The following is a 20910-nucleotide window of genomic DNA, read 5'->3' as shown; positions in this document are numbered from 1 at the left end:
AGAGACATGGAAAGAGGGGAAAAAAGCCATCTTTGATCAAGTTCAACACCTTGAAACAATTTTTTCGAACATCTTGAAAACTTAATTCATATGTTTCCTGACCTTTCAACTGCCTTCTCCCCACACCAAAGATTTTTAAATAGTTCTTCAGTAACAACTCCCAGCAACGAAGGACAGCACGGTAGCACACTGGTTTAGTATTGTCGCTTCACAGCCACATGGTCCCAGGTTTGATTCCTGGCTTGGGTCACTGTGTGGAGTCTGCACGTTCCCCTCGTGTCCGTGTGGGTTTCCTCCCACAATCCAAAGACGTGCAGGTTAGCTGGATTGGCTATGCTAAATTGTCCTTCGTGTCCAAAAGGGGTTGGGTAGGGTTGCTGGTTTACGGGTATGGGGCAGTGGTGTGGGATTAAGTGGGGTACTCTTTCCAAGGGCCGGTGCAGACTCGATGGGCCAAATGGCGTCCTTCTGCACTGTAAATTCTATGTCTATGTCTAAGAATCCCAGCTAGCAGTTTATATTGTAATTAGTATTTGTTTCAGAATCCCAAACAAAGGGTGTTCCTGCATTGCATGAACATCAAATACCTGTATTTTAAAATTACATTCAGGAAACTTCCTGTTACTGCACCAACTATGACCATGCTGGTTACCCAACACGCCACTTTGTTAGCGAGCTGTGGGTGAACGAATGGATGCCAATTTGCAACTTGTCAGGTTTCCAAGGGTCTTTCTGACTCCACAGGACCCACAATCTCCCCAAGAGGAAGCATTTACCCTCGAGACATTGCTCCTGTGATCTAGCTGAAGTCAGGAATTCATTGTATGAAGAATAATTCAGGTAAAGAATGCATCTTACCACAACAGTGCAAATTGGTCAGTGCAACTACTCATCCCACAAACAATTTAGCAAAGTTAAAAAATCCTGACTTGAGCATAAAAGCCATCTCGGCTTAAAAGCATACCTAATATGTGTGTTCCTGAGGGTGGACTGCGCACCAGTGGACTGGTGGAGAGACTGGTCAAAACTGCAGCTGCCATAACTTCATCCATGTCAGCTTCTTCTGAAGGTTTCCTGTAAAAACACAAATTGTACTGTGAATAACAACATTTAAAGCTAAGAACAGTGCCTTTGTCAAACTTGTTTACAATACAAAAGGCATGGTCACCTTGTGCCTATGTTCATTCTATTCACTGTGGAAAAGAGGTAAGCTAATAACACCTCAAAACATTATAAAACTGTTGACATTGGTATATGATTGTTCACTTAGTATCATCCGCAGTATTCATGGAAAAGACCATTATAAAGACTGTATGAGGGACTGGGAATGAAGTTCACATCTTGAAATTTGCTGCTTTTACCACAGCTTTGTAATATCTTTAATTTCATACCCATATTATATAATAGTGTGCTGATACGCAGTGCACAAACATTGGTTAACACTTACTCTGTGAACTGTACATAGAGACCGCGAACTCGCACTTCCTCCAAAATTTTGATCATTTCACACATGCTTACATTCTTGCAGCTACATGAATCATATAATCCCTGCAGCGCAGAAGGAAGACATTCAACCCATCGAGTCTGCACCGGCCTTTCAAAAGAGCATTCTACCCAGGTCCACCCAGCCCATAGCCGTAACATGAGTGCATGGACAACAATGTTGCCCCGAGTGTGAGATGTTATGATATGGCAGATGGTAATCGCTGGGCTGACCAAAACCCGAAAGGGAAACTGGAGCAAGCTATCAGAACGATTTGCAAATTGTATTTTATTACAAGTAGGTATGTGCGCTGAAGCCAGGTGTCAAAAATTCCCAAAACGTTTGGAGATTTTAAATATTTAATTGTGGGGACCGTGTGATGCGGGCGCAGGAATAGCAGCTTTTCCGCGGGTTCTGGTGCCACTCACTTTATAATCAGTCATTTAGCCTGATTGCAAGGCACAGGGGTGGCTAACCCATGACCTAATATTTGATGGCCCTTGAAGACCTCTGGATTAATATTGATGAGAAAATGTCAACAAACATTTAGAAATCCAGCGATAAAAGGGTGTCGTCGGATTCAATGAGGGTGGAGCTGCTACTTCAATATGGCGACTTGATCCTCGGGAAGTCTCTGGTTCCGGTGCTTGCTCACGTACTCTCGAAGGTGCTGAAAATGACTACCGTCACCATTAGAGTTACTGATCAGAGATTTGGCATGCTGACACAGAGCTGCAGAATACCAATAAAAGGCTTGATAAAACAGAGGACAGAATCCTGAACGTCGAAAATGTTGCATCTTCGGCTGAAGTTCGTATTCGATCCTTGGAATTATGTGGCATGTCAGAAACCCTGGAAGATTTGGAGAACCGAGGTCAGAGATAGAATTTCCGATTCATCAGTTTGCCCAAGGGAGTGGAGGATAAGGCTCCTGTTAAGATCGTTCAGATATGGCTCCCACATTTTCTTAGGCTAGACGTGAAGGCTTGGCATTTCAAAGTGGAAAGGGCGCACCGTATCCTATCTTTGAGGCCAATAGACAAACAACATCCAAGCCCATAACCATTTACTACTGCAATTTTAAAAATCATTTTGGTGTAAGCGGAGATGAGGAGGGGTGTCAAGGCACACAAATCCTATCCTACTATTCTTCTGGTGGTCTTGTCAATGACTATGACTAATTTTAAACTTTGCTCATTGAACACAAGGGGAACTCCTCATCCTATCAAAAGGAAATAAGATTCTCTATTTTCTTAAGGAGAAAGCGGACATAGCCTTGTTGCAGGAGACTCACTTGGAAGGCAGGGAGGAATGGACAGGGCAGGTCTCTTTCACCTCTTTTTCAAACAAGTAGTCAAGGTGTTATAAATCATAATCACTGATGAGCCCAGCTGAGCAGCAGTTACTTCTCCAGACCTGATAGATCCAGATCCGAACAAAGGCCACTGTTCCTCTGACCTAAGCCGGCTGCCTGAAGTTAAGTACAGCTTGTCATAGTTGTTAGGTGTAGTTTAACTAGTAGTATTTATGTTGCATGTTAATTGTGTGTAAATAAAGTGCCCTTGATCTTGAACTGGTGTTTGGTGTCGAAACCATGTTGAACCTTGTGGTGGTATCATTTGATACCTGGTGAATCTGAGCAAAGAATATAGAGATCTAAAGAAAGAAGGGCAGGCAACCTTATTGATTGCCATATTTATTTATTTTTAAAATAATTTTTATTGAGATTTTCAAAAACATATCAAAAACACAAAATAAGAAAACAATATTACCAACAACAAAGAGAAAAACACACTAACCTCCAAAACCAACCCCCCCCTGCAGTAACTACAAAAAGAAATAGATAAACACCCGCCATATTCAATAAACACATACATATTTTTTCCTTCCCCCGAAACAAACCCCCCTCCTCTTGGGTTGCTGCTGCTGCCGGCCTATTTTCCTACTGTTCTGCCAGGAAGTCCAGGAAAGGCTGCCACCGCCTAAAGAACCCCTGTACAGATCCCCTCAGGGCAAATTTCAGCTTCTCCAATTTAATGAACTCCGCCATATCATTGATCCAGGCCTCCACACTTGGGGGCCTCGCATCCTTCCACTGAAGCAAGATCCTCCGCCAGACTACTAGGGACGCAAAGGCCAGAACACCGGCCTCTTTCGCCTCCAGCACTCCCGGCTCCACTGCAACCCCAAAAATTGCGACTCCACAGCCTGGCTTGACCCTGGATCCCACCACACTCGACACCATCCTTGCTACACCCTTCCAAAACTCCCCCAGCGCTGGGCATGCCCAGAACATATGGGCGTGGTTCGCTGGGCTCCCTGAAAACCTAGCACACCTGTCTTCGCCCCCGAAAAACCTACTCATCCTTGTCCCTGTCATGTGGGCCCTGTGCAGCACCCTGAACTGTATGAGGCTGAGCCTTCCACAGGAAGAGGAGAAATTCACACTTTCCAGGGCATCCGCCCACGTCCCCTCCTTAATCTCCTCACCCAGCTCCTCCTCCCATTTACTCTTCAGCTCTTCCACCGAGGCCTCATCCACCTCCTGCATGACGTGATACACGTCCAAAATCCTCCCCCCACCAACCCACGCCCCCGAGAGCACCCTGTCCCGTACCCCACGTGGGGGCAGCAGAGGGAACCCCTCCACCTGCCACCTGGCAAACGCCCTAACCTGCATGTACCTAAACATGTTCCCCGGGGGGAGCCCAAACTTCCCCTCTAACTCACCCAGGCTCGCAAACCTTCCATCCACAAACAGGTCCCTCAACCTCCTAATACCTACCCTGTGCCAGCCCAGAAACCCGCCATCGATGCTCCCTGGAACAAACTGGTGGTTCCCCCGTATCGGGGACTCCATCGAGTCCCCCACCTTCCCCCTATGCCGTCTCCATTGCCCCCATATTTTGAGGGTAGCCGCCAGCACCGGGCTCGTGGTACACCTCGTTGGAGGGAGCGGCAACGGCGCCGTTACCAGCGCCTCCAGGCTCGTGTTCACGCAGGACGCCATCTCCATCCTCTTCCATGCTGCCCCTGCCCCGTCCATTACCCACTTACGCACCATCGCTGCATTGGCAGCCCAGTAGTACCCACAGAGGTTGGGCAACGCCAGCCTCCCCCTATCCCTGCCCCGCTCCAAAAACACCCTTCTCACCCTCGGAGTCCCATGCGCCCATACAAATCCCGTAATACTCCTGTTGACCCTCCTAAAAAAGGCCTACGGGATAAGGATGGGGAGGCACTGGAACAGGAACAAAAACCTTGGGAGCACTGTCATCTTGACGGACTGATTGCCATATTCATAGCAGGTAACAAAACGGCAACAAACCAGAGCAAATATTTCTCAACTCTTGAGCTGCTATCTTGAGGGGGTCTGTGTGGCAAATTGAGATCCAGGTGTTCTTTATGGTGTAATTACACATGTTAAAAAAAACCTCATTGGTACACTGAATTTACTGGCACACTAACAATTACACCTTGGATTACATAGGGAAAGCACTAACAAATAATTTCCTCTTGGAGAATGAATAAACTTAAAACAGCACCCATGATGAAGGTTAATAGCCAACAATATCAACCACCATTATGCAATGTCTGAACTCTCCGTTTTGCTACGGTTAGATTATTAAGATTCTCAACTTTAATTTTTTTACACAAAGACCCCAAAAGGCTCATTAGGAAAATGGGCAGAAGGTAAACTGATTGTTCCTGACATGGGTGGCTGAAAATAAAACTCAAATTTTAGGCTACGTTTTTGCTAACATTGCTCTCACCCAGACCTCCCACGTTAATGATAGCCCTGGGAAAGCCCTGGGAAAGCATAGGAAGGTATCAAATGTTTTAAAAGGGCTTTTTAAAAAAGAAGAAACGGTTACATTAGCTACAACAAGGTACATTAGTTAGGAAGGTTGCAAAAAGCTAAAATAGGAATGCAAACAACAGAAAACATGGCAAGCAAAGATACAGTTAACTTTTTCAATTTAAAGACATTTAACAATAGTATTTTAAGTGTTTAGTTCATGGTCCGGAATTATTACTGTCAATAAAGTTACTCTTGACTTTCAAATAATTCTATTACTATTCACATCATGCTGTTTGAACAGATACTTAAAATAGAGTTGTGTCAGGGAGACAGGAAAGTTCCCAAAACCTGCCAGTAACGTGAGGGCTAAACAGTCCTTCACCATTTGCTGGGATGTTTCATTTTCATACTAAGCCAAAAAGACTCAATCAAGTTGAAAAAACGCCATGAGCTGCTCGATGAATTCCCAAAACATAGTTATGGCAGATAAACTCCATATGGAGTCAAACAGCAAAGATTTTCTCCATTCAATGATATCTCAGTTTCATCTGAAGATTAATGCTACCCTTTACAAAGATAATCATGCATTTGTGGGCTATAGTGCTAAAAGCTCACTGCATTTTCCTGTACGTGTACTTCACATGGTCCAACCTAAATTGTTAAGTTGCATTTACACAACACAAGTTTAGCAGTACTGCAAAGTGGTTTCCACTTCTCACAAACCAAACTTGTAGAGTGAAAATCCAGTCCATTCTGACTATTGGGGCAGCACAGTAGCACATGTGGATAGCACAGAGGCTTCACAGCGCCAGGGTCCCAGGTTCGATTCCCCGCTGGGTCACTGTCTGTGCGGAGTCTGCATGTTCTCCCCGTGTCTGCGTGGGTTTCCTCCGGGTGGTCCGGTTTCCTCCCACAGTCCAAAGACGTGCAGGTTAGGTGGATTGGCTATGCTAAATTGCCCTTAGTGTCCAAAAAGGTTCGGAGGGGTTATGTGGATAGGGTGGAAGTGAGGGCTTAAGTGGGTCGGTGCAGACTCGATGGGCCGAATGGCCTCCTTCTGCACTGTATGTTCTATGTTTGTTCTATGTTCTTATAGAGCGCAGTGGACATGCTTCACAGTGAGTTATCAACTCTGGTTTAGCTTGCATTTAAAATATACAGTACTTTAAATGTCTAGATGGGCTGAACACACTGGTCCACTAAGTGTTTAAAGACTAGGGGTGGACCACTGGGGAAGAAAGGGAATTCTTACAACAGTTAGTAAGGGGAAGCCTGCAGGAGGAAACCCGCTATTTCCTGCAGTTAACATGAGCATGTTTCATAATGCGATGGAAATCCCTGTGGGACACGCAGAATGTCCACTCTACGAAAAGCATCAATTAAAAGAGACTACATATTGACATAGCGAGCCTAAAACAGATGCTAGAGAACAGGGAGATTCACAAGATCAAGTGGGTTGACAGTAGTTACAAATCATCTGACTGTCTTAACAAAAAAAAGGGGGAAGTTCAAAAAAGTTATTAGAAATTGTGAAAGAGGGGCACCTTTTCCTAGAAGAAAGAGAAAATGAGTGGATATTAACATTTAAAAAAAGGGAGAGGTTAGTGTGCATTTATTGAAGAAAAGAAAACATATACATTTGTGTTATGGTAATTTACATCGAAAATGACTACTTTTTCTTTAAAAGGGGGAATTCTGTTCGGAAACAGTTCATGTTGCCCAGTGCTCAAGTCAAGACTTGCTTTCCAGTTTTTATTATGGAGATACCATCGGAGCTGAACATTTTCCACCTTAAAGATTCACTCTTTCCACCACTGGTGTAGTGGCAGTACTGTGCATCATTTAGAAGATGCCATGGTTCCTTTGACACCTTCCAAATCCATGACGTCTACCACCTGGAATGACAAGGGCAACAGTCATAGACCATGTTGATTTAGATCTACATCACCATTTTTTCATTGGCTCAATATCCTGGAACACCTTCCCGAATAGCACTATGGGTGTCCCTACACTGCAGTGCTTCAAGAAGGCACCTCACCAACACAGTCTCAAGGGGAAACGGAGATGGGGAATACATGCTGGTTGTTCCAGCAATACTCATCTAAAAGAATAACAGTGGTTAGCACTGCTGCCTCACAGAGAAAGGATTTAATTCTGTCCTCGAGTCACCGTGTGTGGGGAGTTTGCACGTTCTCCCCATGTCTGCGTGGGTTTCCTTCGGGTACTCTGGTCTCTTCCCAGATTCCAAAGACGTGCAGGTTAAGTGGATTGGCCATACTAAATTGCCCCATAGCATCCAAAAGGGGATAGGGTGTGGGCCTGGGTGAAGTGCTCCTTCAGGGGATGGGTGCAGACTTGATGGGCCAAATGGCCTCTTTTTGCACTTTAGGGATTCAGTGAAAACAACAGCAGCCAGCTCTTCAACTAACTGCTGCTCCACAGGACAGAGGGGATGAACATAAAGCTCCAACTCACAGAAGACAATAATGTCAGCACAGGATCTACACACAAGAGTAGTTTTCTGGACATGACTGAGCATCAATGCCTCAGGCGGTTCAGACTTTCACAGAGAAGTTAGGAGAAGTAGGCAATTCAGCCCTTCGAACCTACTCCACTATTCAATCAGGCTCCTGGTCTCAGATCCACATCCCTGCCTGTGCCCCATAACCCTTTAACCTGTTTTAAAAAAAATCTGAAATATATCTATCTCCTTCTTGAAACCATTTATAATAATAATAAATCTTTATTAGTGCCACAAGTAGGCTTACATTAACACTGCAACAAAGTTACTGTGAAAATCCCCTAGTCGCCACACTCCAGCGCCTGTTTGGGTACACCGAGGGAGAATTCAGAATGTCCAATTCACCTAATAAGCACGTATTTCTGGATTTGTGGGAGGAAACCGAAGCACCCGGAGGAAACCCACGCAGACACGGGGAGAACCTGCAGACTCCGCACAGACAATGATCCAAGCCGGCAATTGAACCCGGGACCCTGGATAGTGCTAACCACTGTGCTACCGTGCTGCCCTGGTTAATGGTTCAGACTCCACCGCACTATGGGGCAGCGAGTTCCACAAATTCACCACCCTCTTCAAGATGTAGATCCCCCTCATCTCAGTTCTAAGTCTACCGTCTCGCAACCTATCTGTGACCTCTCGTTCTAGATTGCCCCACAAGGGAGACATTTGGTCCACATTTACTTTATCAATCCCTCTTAGTATTTTATACATCTCGATCAGATCCCCTCTCCTTCTAAACTCCAGCGAGTATAAACCCAAACTGTTCAATCTCTCCTCATACATCAACCCTTTCAACCTTGGAATCAATCTGGTGAACCTCCTCTGAACTGCCTCCAATGCCACCACATCCTTCCTTAAATAAAGAGACCAAAACTGGACACAACACTCTCGATGTGGTCTCACCAACATCCTATACAACTGAAACAACACTTCTCTATTTTTATACTCTAGTCCTTTTGCAATAAACACTAAAATTCCATTTGCCTTTTTAATTACATGCTGTACCTGCATACAGACTTTCTGCGATTCATGAACAAAGACACCCAGATCCCTCTGCCCCTGCATTTTGAATCTGCTTTCCCTTTAGATAATAATTTGCTGTTCTATTTTTTCAGCCCAAAAAATAACCTCACACTTATCACTTCACGCCAGGTTTTTGCGGACATTTGCAGCTCCTGCCTCCTTCCAAGTGGACAGGAATTACGAGCAGCGCTCAATAGAACAATAGGTCAACACACTTCCTTCTAGGGAAATTATGGCAACATCTCTAAAATCTCACAATAAGCTACGCACGAGTGCATTTCCCAGGTGGTGAATGCCACATTTGCCAGGGCCAATACCCATGTCACTGCTGATGAGGCCCGTCAGAATGAGAGGTCTCTAATTTGAAGAACTGGCTGCTTTCCCACAGGTGCAGGGAGTCACAAATTGCACACATGGTAACCAAGGTGCCTTCAGATCAAACAGCAGTATTCTCCAATCAAAAGGGATTCCACTCCAATGTTCGGCTGGTATGTATGTAATCAGTAAAATATTATGCAGGTCTATGCAAAATACCCGGAAGTGGCCTTCACTCTGCACCAGTCAAGACTCCCACAGGTTGCAACCAGAATCAGTGGCAACTGCCAATGGTTACCAGCAAGCTCAGTGACTATTTTTGTGCTAAGGTGACTTCAGTTGTACCTTTTCTGGGAATCATTGCCAGTTGTCATGGACGCTGCTTGCAATGTGAATCTCTGTGGGAGACACTGATGCTGCAATTCAGATACCTGATCATGTCTGGTGGAGAGCTTCAGCATGCAGCAAGGTTGTCCAGAATGGTGGAGTGAGCTGCACCTTACACAACATGGTGCAGCTGAGAAGGTTGGAGCTGCAGGAGGAGGGAGGTGATGAGTGCTCTGTATCTTCGGAGAAAAGGAAGAGCAACAGGATGAAGACGGAGGGCCTAGTGCGGCAAGGAGACCTACAACCACTCGCAAGGACTAGGTGTGCCAGGACAGACTCACTCAGTTAATCTGAGGCAGTGCCATCAGGTACACCCATCTGACTGACATCCGTTCCTCGTCTTCAACTTGTGTTATGCCATTCTCCTCAGGGCTGAAGGCCATTTGTTAGGTGACAATGGGGAGGACGGAACAATGGAGCTTTAAAATAATAATTGTGATTCATGAACATTGAACAGAAAAGTGAAAATTTAACACAACATTGAACAGATTACCTTTGGGCACCGACAAATACCGTGGGTGGGATTCTCCATTACTGAGACTAAGTGTTGACATCAATGCCGAATTAGTGGACTTTCACTATAATAAAACTGGCGCTGCACCTGGACTGATTCTGTTACTGTTAAGGAGCTAGCACAGGTGCCACGTGGAATACAATCGATTCCAACGAAAAGCGGTGCGGGATTCACCGGGTCTGTGAGGCTGACAAGCCTTACATACACATTACAATCCCCACACACACCATCCCAGCCAACAAGATGGCACTGGTTGTGCTGGGGCATGTCCGCACAGCTGATGGGTCAGCTGGGGTTAGAGGGCATCCAAGCTCAGTCAACAGGACAAGGAACAGCATGTGGGGCTTTTGAGGGTTCTAAACAGAGCTTGGGAGATCCTTCACCAATCGGCAGGAATTCTCCATTGCTATCACCTTTTCCAACACCCTATGCTGTTCACTGGTGATGTGTGCCTCAACTTATGATACCCACTAAGATGAGCCGAGTTGGTGGATGATATGCGGAAGTTGTGGGACAGGAATGCAACCCCCGATTACATTTCATCCTCCTTTAGCACCAGCTCCACAAGCACGATTGCAGGGCTTTGGGGAGGTGAAGGACACAAATTAAAAAAGACAAACTAAGAGGATTCTCAGTCATCGTTGTGCAGATCATCATTTCCATTACTTTCTGACATCAAGCCAACATGACTGAGTATTGTATGCCATGTGGCTGGGCGATATGGAATTCTCATCCTCAGCTCATCTCTCCAATGTATGCCAAGACTCTGCTCCTCTCCAGCACATCTTTCTAGGCAGCAGTCAAAGTCACAATGATTGGAGAGCTATCCCTGGTTCCTTGCTTCACCCAACTGTTGGCCCTCTTCACGCAAGGAGAAAAAAAAAGAGTTACGAGTGAGAGAAACATTCAGCGGGCGAAAAGACAACTATTATGGAGGGTCACTGAGGGATGGGTGCAATTTGGCTAGAAGATGAGTAAGTGTCAGTAGTGGCTGGTCAGATGGAGACACTAGGAGTTGCCTTGAAAGAGAGGAATGGATGCATCTGCGATGTTTGTTGGCCTGAGGAGTGCTGTGCTGGGGAAGTCAGAGTGTGAGGGTTTGCACTTGAATGCAGCGTACCACTCACCTTTCCTGCCTTGACGAGACCATTAAACCCCTTGCGATACTGTATCTAGGAGGGAGGCACCACACTCCTGCTGCTCACCTGCTCAGCCACTCCAGCCTGGTTTCAGAGTCAGGTTACTACTTCATCCCTTCCAATGGGAACAGAATCTCACTGCCTGCCCTTAAAGTCTGCAGCATGGTGTCCAAGAATGCACTGAAGAACTACGGAACAGCCTATCCTTGTTGACACTTTGAAGTAGCTTGTTCTCTCTCGATAGTTGTAGAATGCTTCCAATCCGACTCGCGCAGTATTCATTAATTTAGCAAAGCTTCAACTGTCGTCATCATTCCTGCCTGCTTTAAATGGTTGGGAAACCCAGACGTGAGATGCTAATGTCGTGGCTCGGATAAAACGGAACCGATACACCCGGTGCTCAAACCTCCAGATTCTCCATGCACTGCCAAGCTCCCACACTGCAAGAGCATCGAAACCCATTCATTTTGAAAAGTGCTGCAATGTGTACAGTGAGGCAAACACATCAGGAGAGTTCTAGTTTTGACAGCACTGCTAATAGTTTTAACACAAAATAGTACAACAATGGTGTGGGCTGTGCTGGTCAGCCAGCACAATTATTTGTTGAGCAGCTATTCAAACATTCCCTCCCTCAGCTCAGCGCTCAGGCTGTGATGCAGTCATCACCATGATCCTAAACACTGCGAGTTAGAAGCTGACGGAGGATTAAAAAGATACAGTTAAAATTACCAGAGGCTTGTGTGGATAGTGATTATCATTCTGTTGTTCTATTTCAATTAGAAGAGTGATAGCTTGGCCGGAGTTCTCCGGCCAGCAGCGCACTTCTTTGCTTTCCCGTTTCCCGGCAGCGTGGGGTGGTTACAATGGGAAATCCCGTTGACAAGGGTGGGAAAACTCCGGCACCAGCGAATGGCGCCCTGCCGAAAAACACACAGCTGGCAGAGTGGAGAATCCAGCTCCTGGCCTCAAGCTGTGGAACTTGACTGCAATTAAAAGCGGACAGATAATTATCACTCCATCGGCTGCGGAACAATATTATTTATGTTGTAATACTGCCATTAGAAACCATATTCTACATTGTTAAGTATTTGGCGTGATCATAAATCATCACATCTCATTTTTAAAATTCTGATGTGAGCAAGTATTTCACCTGAGGTTAAAGGGTTAAGTTACCAGGTTGTAAAAACCGAATTGATTTCCCCAAGTATAGTAGATGTTTGAGGGATTATCAAATCAAGGTCAAAAGATGTGTAAATGGAATGGAGGTACAGTTCAGTCATGATCTAATTGTGTTGGTAAGATCAAACTCGAACTGAATGGCCAACATTTGTTGCGATACAGTGCATGCCTACCAAAACTATCTGAAAGCGTGTGCGGAAGTTGACTTGGATTTAACTAACTAAAAATATAAATTTTTAAAACCATTAATTAATTAAAAATAGCAGGGAAAATAGAAGGGGGCGGCAAGGTGGCATAGTGGTTAGCACTGCTGCCTCACAACGCCAGGAACCCGGGTTCAATTCAGGCTTTGGGTGACTGCCTGTGCGGTGTTTGCACTTTCTCCCCGTGTCTGCGTGGGTTTACTCCTACAGTCCAAAGAAGTGCAGGTTTGGTGGATTGGCCATGTTAAATTACCCCTAAGTGACCAAAAGGTTAGGCGGGCTTATGGGGATAGGGACGGGGAGTTGGCCCAAGTAGGGTGCCCTTTCAGTGGGGCGGTGTAGATGCGATGGACAGAATTACCTCCTTCTGTTGGGATTCTACGATTCTATTCTATGATTTTAACTTCAGCATTTCAACGATGAATTAAAACCTCTATTTAATATCACGTAGGGAAAATGGCAAATAACAAATCAAAAAAAGCAGAACAAGTGCAATTCTAAGGGGCTGACCTCCAACGTTCATGCTGGAGCCAAAGCCTTGCCCACCAGCTGTACTCAATGTGAAAACCACAAGTAGGGCACTCGTGACTTCCCTTGGCATTGTCAGTGCAGGGAGAGGGCATGGGTGTGGTACTGCCACCAAGGTACAAGAAGGAAATTATCTCAATGTGTGTGCACACAATAACTTCTCAAGCACCTCTTAAACTTTCAACAACAGTCCTTGCAACACTGTGGAGCTACATGCTTTTATTACGATTCTTGGCTGGAATTAAAAAACTCTGGTAACCTCACCCCCAAAGCTCAGGCAACCTAGTCCGAATTGTGCTAATATTTCTTAATTGCTGATTTTTGACACTTTGGACTTTCAGCTTTAGAAAGGGTGCCCTTGCCGTTGCTACCTTATTATGAAGTCCTAACTCAGACCAAAATGTGTTACAACATCTTGCAAATCGACAGCAATACAGATTTAGAATTACATAATTGGACTTCCTGAGGGTCCAAGCTATGTACAACCACAAGGACAATAAACTTGGATGACCTGGTGTAGGGGTAGGCACAACTCTTCATTAATCAGCATGAGAATGGGGTTTTGAGTGGCTGAAGCGACATTGATGCAAGGGAAAGAGTAAAGCATTCTATCCTGCATGTAATTTAAAGTTAAATGAACAATAGCACATTATTGTGCAATCCGGTTTTAGTCAGTAATCTGGTCACATACACCTGCATTATTGCACATTAAGAAAGGTAATTAAGTAGGGTTCATTTAGAAAGTGCCATTCACACTTGGTGACATACATCTCCCATAATGTCTCCACTATTATTCTATCATCTTCCATTGGTTTATTTTACTATTGCTCAAATAAATTGTAATGAACTCCAATTGGCTTTATTGGTTGGCCAATTGGAGTAGGAGCTCCCTCAATGATAGCTCATTGAGGGGGCCCATATAAGCACCTGGTAGGCTTTGTGAGCCAGTCTTTAGTTGACTGGACTGCTAGCAGCACTGTTTGTAGCTGCTCCTGTAATATCGTTATTGTAAATAAATATTGGTGTGGTGACGGAACTCCTGCCTCCCGTGGATTACTACATAAATCTAACCTGCAAACCTATGAAGTTAAATTTACACCGCTGTAAAACTAAGCCAAACATGATAACTTTCTATATACTTCACAGGGTCCAAATATGTATAAGATGCTTTGTTTGAAAATCTCATTTGGTCCTTTTACAATCAAAAACTCCTTCCGACCACATAGATTAAACATGCACACATCATCAAGTACAATGATAACCATGTGTTAATGAGCTAAGAGGATTTTAATCCTTGCTGAGAAGTCTGTCAAAATCAGAGTATGGTTTCAAATTCTATATCAGACAAATTCACAACAAAGTCATGAGTTAGATTGCATCATTCTATCCAAGTATTTTGTCCCTGTTACAACAGAAGCAATTTAAGTGGCAGCAGTTAGTTGGGGTAGGTGTGGCTTAAGATAGAGGCCTTTATTTGCATTCTAAAAAATATTGGATGTGCACAAATTTCATGTCAACTTTTTCTGTTAAAAATTTTCCTTCCACTTGAATAATGGAAACTGCATACGCGGACATGTCATACGCCATCATATCCTCATGCAGTTCAAGTCTCCCAGCTTCCCAGCCTGGACTGCAGAGAAACCAAACTCCACAACAACAACTTGCATTTATATTGCACCATCAAGAGCATCAATTGCCCTGTGGTGCATAATAACAGATAGTTACATCGAGTCAAAAGTTACATCGAGTCAAACAAAAGAAACATTGGGGCCAAAAGCTTGATGGAAGAGATCTTATGCTTTCCAAATTGCTGTATTTTACCATTTTAAAATATACAAAATATGAGCAATATGAGGATCAAAATTGGGAACTGAACACGCACACCATTTATTGATTTGGAAAGATAAATCAGAGTGTGCTTTAAGAAAACTAAACTATCAATTGGTTTTTAGCCAAAATTAGTCCATAGACAAACCAGGTTTTTAAAAAAATGTTAATCCACAGGATATCCCCCATATGCTCTTTGCAGTATAACCAGCGCAAACTGGTTCTGACTGTAAACTGAGCCAAATAGCCGAAAGTCTTGGCAGGATGCTGACCACAGCATTTCAAAATGCCAAAAAAAAAACATTTTCTAGGTCAATCAATTGATCGACTGGCCAAAAGGGAGTTCACAAAGTTATGGACTACTACCAAAGAAACTGCTCTTCTTTCCCCCTCCAAGCTCCTAATAAGAAACATTAAGAGTGTAATGCAAACTTTAAAAGTAGTTCTAATCTTTTAACATCTCCCCACCAGGCGCAAGAGCAGCTTTAACAACCTCCCACATTAGCTCCTCCCAGCCAATGTTGACTGGCTGCAATTTAAAACAAACAAGGTCACAGTATTGACAGCCACTGCCTGAGAGAGAAAAAACACAGGCTGGTTGCAGGGAACAATTTCTATTGGTTGGCCTACAGTCAAAGTAAGGCTTTAGGAGAAGTATTAAAAGCAAACAGTTGGCAGCGACCAACTCCTGCAGCTCACTTGCTTAAAAACAACTTTTCTGTTGCTTTCCACACTGCAGGCGCAAAAGTGCAGTTTGAAAATTTACTGTGCAGCGTTCATACACATCATCAGTGCTATAATCAAGAGCACTAGATGAGTTATCAACTGCAAGTATTTTATCTTTTGCTGAGAACTGTGTCGAGACCTGTTCTGTAATATGTCGCTGTAAAACGATTAACTCCTTCAGTGCTGGAACTCCATTCATCTCAATACACCAGCCACCATCTCTCTATGACCTACAGGGATTATGGGCTTTTCAGAGTGTGTATTTCACAATATAATTGTCATTCATCAAACCAGTAAAGTACAGTTCACTGAATTCAATCATTTTGAAGACAGTCGGCATGCCTGCAACTGGGCTCTATACCTGGCCTCATGCCCACATAATCCTGTGAAAAAGCTGCATTCGCTGTTATGCAAGTGTGTGTAATACTGGGGAACTGGAAGAGAATCAGAAGGAAGCATTTGACCCCATCACGCCATCTCTTTGAAAAAGGTATCCAATTAGACCCACTCCCCTGCAAATTTTTCCTTTTCAAATATATTTAGATCCAATTCTCATGTGAAAGTTACTACAGTATTGAATCTGCATCCACCACCCTTTCAGGAAGTGCATTCCAGATCAAAACAATTCTTGATAGTGTTTAAAAAAAAATTAATTTCCCATCTATTTTTGTCAATTACGGTAAATCTGTTTCCTCTGGTTATCAAACCTACCAGTGGAAATGGTTTATCCTTTACCCTTTCATATTTTTCCTTGAACACTTCCATCAACCTTAACCTTTCCTACTCCAAGAATCTCTGGATCTCCAGTCTCTCAACATTACGGTGATGTCTGTTCCCTGCTACTATTCTAGTGAATCCCTTCTTCACTCTCGAAGGCCTTGACATTATTCCCAAAAAGTGCTGCCCACAATTGAACACAAAACTGCAGTTGGCACCAAAGCCAGCCATTTATAAAGGCTCAGCTTAGCTTCCTTGCTATCGTACTTCATGACTCTATTGACACACCCTTGGATCCCATACTCAACCTGTCCTGCAATCTTCAAAGATTTGTGTGTACGAACTCCCGTGCCTGTTTCCATTTAAATTGTGCCATTTAATTCATGTTATTTTCCTCATTCTTCCTCGAGAATGAATTACTTCACATTTATCTGCACAACATTTTATCTGCCATCGAGCTATTACTTTTCCTATAGATACGCATGAATGTGCACATACAAGTCAGTTAGTTCAGTCAATGAACGCATAGCAAATCTCACAGGATGTCCTAATTTCTGTATCCAAATTCTTGCTACTCACCACCCAATGTACCAGGAGGAAGAATTCATAAAACCTATCTTCATATGTCCAAATATATGTGACCATTATTTTTGCAAACTAAATTTTCCAATCAAGTGGCACAGATCTACCTTAAAGGCAAAATCCCAACCATTTTCTGAAACATATTTAATAGAAGGACTGCCATGGCTTTGTTTGCGTTAGAGAGAACATTCTGTAATGACAGGAACATTTTACCATTTAATGTAGAATGTATTGATCCCCTAAAAGGAGGCCAGTGTGTAAAATAGCCTGTAACCACTCAGGCTACAAGGATTTATCGATGTAAATGTGCACATCAAATTATAAAATAAAACAGCTAAACAAATGTTCACTTTTTTGTTTAGAAAAGCTGAACTTTCCCTTTGTTCACACACCTGACAGTGCGCACCTTCGAAGGCTTGATCACTCTGCTGAGATTGCAGAATAAAGTACTTCCGAATCAACTACAGTAAAGGTTCCTCTGCAATGCCCCATTAAGGTGCCTCAACCCCTAACACAGCAAAGCACATCCCATTGCACCACGGAGTCACATTTACACTTCTCATATTGCTGACCGTTTGTTTTCAGAATGTAATTCCTCATTAGTATCAAATTGGGCCTCCCCCCTTCCCATGGCGGCCCACCCCTCTAGGGGCTCGGCGCCAACGTGACCACTTGTTGGGGAGCCCGATGAATGACGGGAGGCAGTTGGATATGGGGCAGCTCCTGTAAATTCTATGGCAATAGGCTCCAGTGGTGATAATCGCCACGATAATCTCGCCACGCTACGGAGAGATCCTGATTTCACCTAGAGGAGCAGACCAGTTGCATCGCAAACCACCTGGCACAATTCTCGCTTTTGGCCTGTTCAGCTATTCACTGGCCTCGTTTCGCTCAAATGCAACGAGACCGGATAATCATGCCCAAAGACTATTTTAAATACTCATGGGTGGAATTTCCCCCAAAAAATCACCAACTAATTTTCAGCCCGAAAATCGTGGTTTATTCAGGCCAGCCCTGGCAGCGTGATCCAGACTGCAATGTTCAAGCACTTTGCGGAAAAAATATTTTTCCCCACGTGAAAAATGCCTCTGATTCACCCATTCCTGGGGTCATCTCAGCACTTCAATGAATGGGGCACTGCATTTCAACGGCTCCACAGCTCTTGCGATCATTCATGCCAGGAGGATGGCAGTGAGCAAACTGCTCTTCAATTCATAGAGGAGCCCCTCACCTATATGCTGGATGCCATGGAGGAGAGACACGCAACAATATATACTTAGGCTGGCAGGAGGCCCTCCAACAAGTAATGAATCCCACCTGGGAGACACAGTTATAGCATTGGTCAGTGCCAACAGCCTAACCAAGAGGATGGGGATGCAATGCCGCAAGATGATGAGTGATCTATTCCCTTCCGCCAGGGTAAGTGCTCCCCGTCTCCTCTCTGCACTCCACCTTGCCGTCACCCTCAGAATGTTACCTCGATCCCACATGCTGCCACCTAGCAAGGCCCCAGCATCCGACCTTCCACAGACTTCCTCACAGGGTGCTCCGGTTTCCTCCCACAAGTCCGAAAGACATGCTTGTTAGGTGATTTGGACATTCTGAATTCTTCCTCTGTGTACCCGAACAGGTGTGGCGACGAGCGGATTTTCACAGTAACTTCATTGCAGTGTTAATGTAAGCCTACTTGTGACAATAATAAAGAATATTATTATAGAAGAAACATTGTTAAATTGATTATTCTGCAACAGTGTTTTTCCTTGCCTTGCAGGAACATCAATCAAACAGTCTGGCCCGTCTACCAGCAGTGTCCCACCGTCCACCCTTGACACAACCTCATATGAGATGGCGGAGGAGGCCACCGATGAAGCATCACAACTATCACCCATGCCATCGCAGAGGCACATACCTTGGTGGGCCAACTTAGCAGGCAGGCTTCAGGGTCACTTTCTGGTGAGCACCACACTGCTTCTGATGCACATCAGGTTGAGACAGGAACGTCCCAGGGTTCAGGCAGTCGGTGGTCTGCTGGATGCCTGGACTCAGCTGTGCCCCAGCCAGGTGCCGTGTCTCTGGACACGTTCGTCCCTCAGCTGTTTGAGATGCAACGGCAGAGCAGGGAATACCAGGAGGGGGTGTCAGCGATACTCCTGTGGTTGCAAGGTCGAATGGAGAAGTTCCAAAGCCTTGACACAGGAGATGGTGCCAGCAATGTGTGGTACCCAGGCCCACACTGCAAGGGTGACATCCACAGTGGAAAGCCAGATCCAGTCCCGGAGGACCATGGCTGAGGGCACAAATCCCGTTTTTGGCCTCTCACAAGATTTAACAACCGTACGGAATTAGTGCCTGCGGCAAACATGGCCACTACATCACGCTCGTGTGTAACCATGCAATGAAAAAACATTAATGACACTCTGACAGAAGAAACATTATTAAATTGATTATTCTGCAAGTGTTTTTCAATACCACAAAGTGGTACCATGTTGATTTGTACAGACAATCCAATATGCTACCAAACTCTTGATCATTGCTGTGGCAGAGGAATGCTGAACTGTAATCTCCGTTTTGTTGAGAGTGTGGAAAAGCTTTGCCACAGGAAATGATTGATGAAGAGACAATTGCATATTTAAAGGAAATAAAATTGGATAAATACTTAAATAAGATGAATACACAAAGCTGTCGGGGCAGAAAAAGGATGGTAGGATTAACTTTGGAGCTAGAACAGACACCATGAACTGAATGGCTTTCTTTCTGTACTGTAACCATCTTTGGTTTGGTGTGTCACTCCCATGCACCTCTTGAGAGCTACTGCAGAGTCAAATACAGCCACTATCATGGAGCTCCATATCATCAATACCTAAAAGCTGAACAAGACAACCCACATGGAGTGGCCACAAAACAGAGAAGAGGGTGGGTACTCGGAGGACTCTTCAAAATCTCTATGACTCAAAGTCAAGAATATGATTAAATATTTACCACTTGCCTGCAAAGTATCTTGACACCACTCAGGACAGAGCAGTTCACTAGATCAGCACGCATCACTGGACCATCCCTTCAGTTACTGGCACACCATGCCGGAGGTATGTATCATTTATAGGACGCACTGTAGGATTTCACCAAAGCATTCTGACAGCACCATTGTGACTTTTACCATCAAAGACAAGATTGGTATGGGAAGACTATCACCCAGAGTCATACACACACACACAGACACCAACCTGATGATATAGGTATTATGGTTATTTCATTGTCGCCTGCTCAATATTGTGGTCTTCTGCACCAAACATCTTTGCCACAGGAACTGCAGCATTTTTAAAGACCTGCCACCATCTTCTCAGGGAATCCATCGAAGGGCAGCGAATGAGTGTGGCCTCACAGTATTTCCGACATCCAGACAACGTTTAAAAAACAATTGTTGAAATTTTGCAAAGACTTCCATTCAATATATTACAGAGATCACTCAATTGCAGTTCACGCTAGAATTATGGTGAGATGTGATTATAAGTGAGATGCAACCACATAATCAGTTTATTAGGTTCCTTCCTTCAGTGCAGCGGAACTGAGCCATTCAATGTGACCTTAGTTCACTTAGGCAAGAAAAATGGCTGCACGTCATCAGTGGTAAAGAACTTTAGGATGTCCCGAGGACATGGGAAGGCACCAAGTAAAGGCGAGTTCTTGCCTTCAATGAAACACAGCACTTTGAAATTTGTTTAAACATGCTATCACAATGCAAATTTTAAAAACCTAGCATTTAAAACAAATTTTAATGTCTGCTCCTTTGACCAGAATGTCAGTTTAATAGCCTGCTTGCTAATAGCCAACAAAGTACTACACTAAAGCAAAATTTTGGGAATAAGCATCTGTATAATTATAATATTGTAACTATAAAGTAAATTGACTTATAAAAACTGGAACCTAAGCTAATTACCAGAAAAGAAATGAGTACTTTGGTCAGCAC

General features: G+C 44.2%; 1 protein-coding gene across 3 annotated transcripts in view; it reads right to left on the bottom strand.

Annotated features, from left to right (window-relative positions):
• Positions 1 to 20910, bottom strand: part of LOC119969565 (zinc finger protein 704-like) — a 114415-nt gene that overhangs the window by 25072 nt on the left and 68433 nt on the right. For all 3 annotated transcript variants that reach the window (XM_038803332.1, XM_038803331.1, XM_038803330.1), the window contains exon 3: positions 965 to 1074. In XM_038803332.1, coding sequence (XP_038659260.1) covers positions 965 to 1074 — 110 coding nt within the window. The remainder of the gene's footprint in view (positions 1 to 964; positions 1075 to 20910) is intronic.

This window comes from Scyliorhinus canicula, chromosome 7, assembly GCF_902713615.1.
Source record: "Scyliorhinus canicula chromosome 7, sScyCan1.1, whole genome shotgun sequence".
Lineage (NCBI taxonomy): Eukaryota > Metazoa > Chordata > Chondrichthyes > Carcharhiniformes > Scyliorhinidae > Scyliorhinus > Scyliorhinus canicula.
This window is presented reverse-complemented; position numbering and strand designations above follow the sequence as displayed.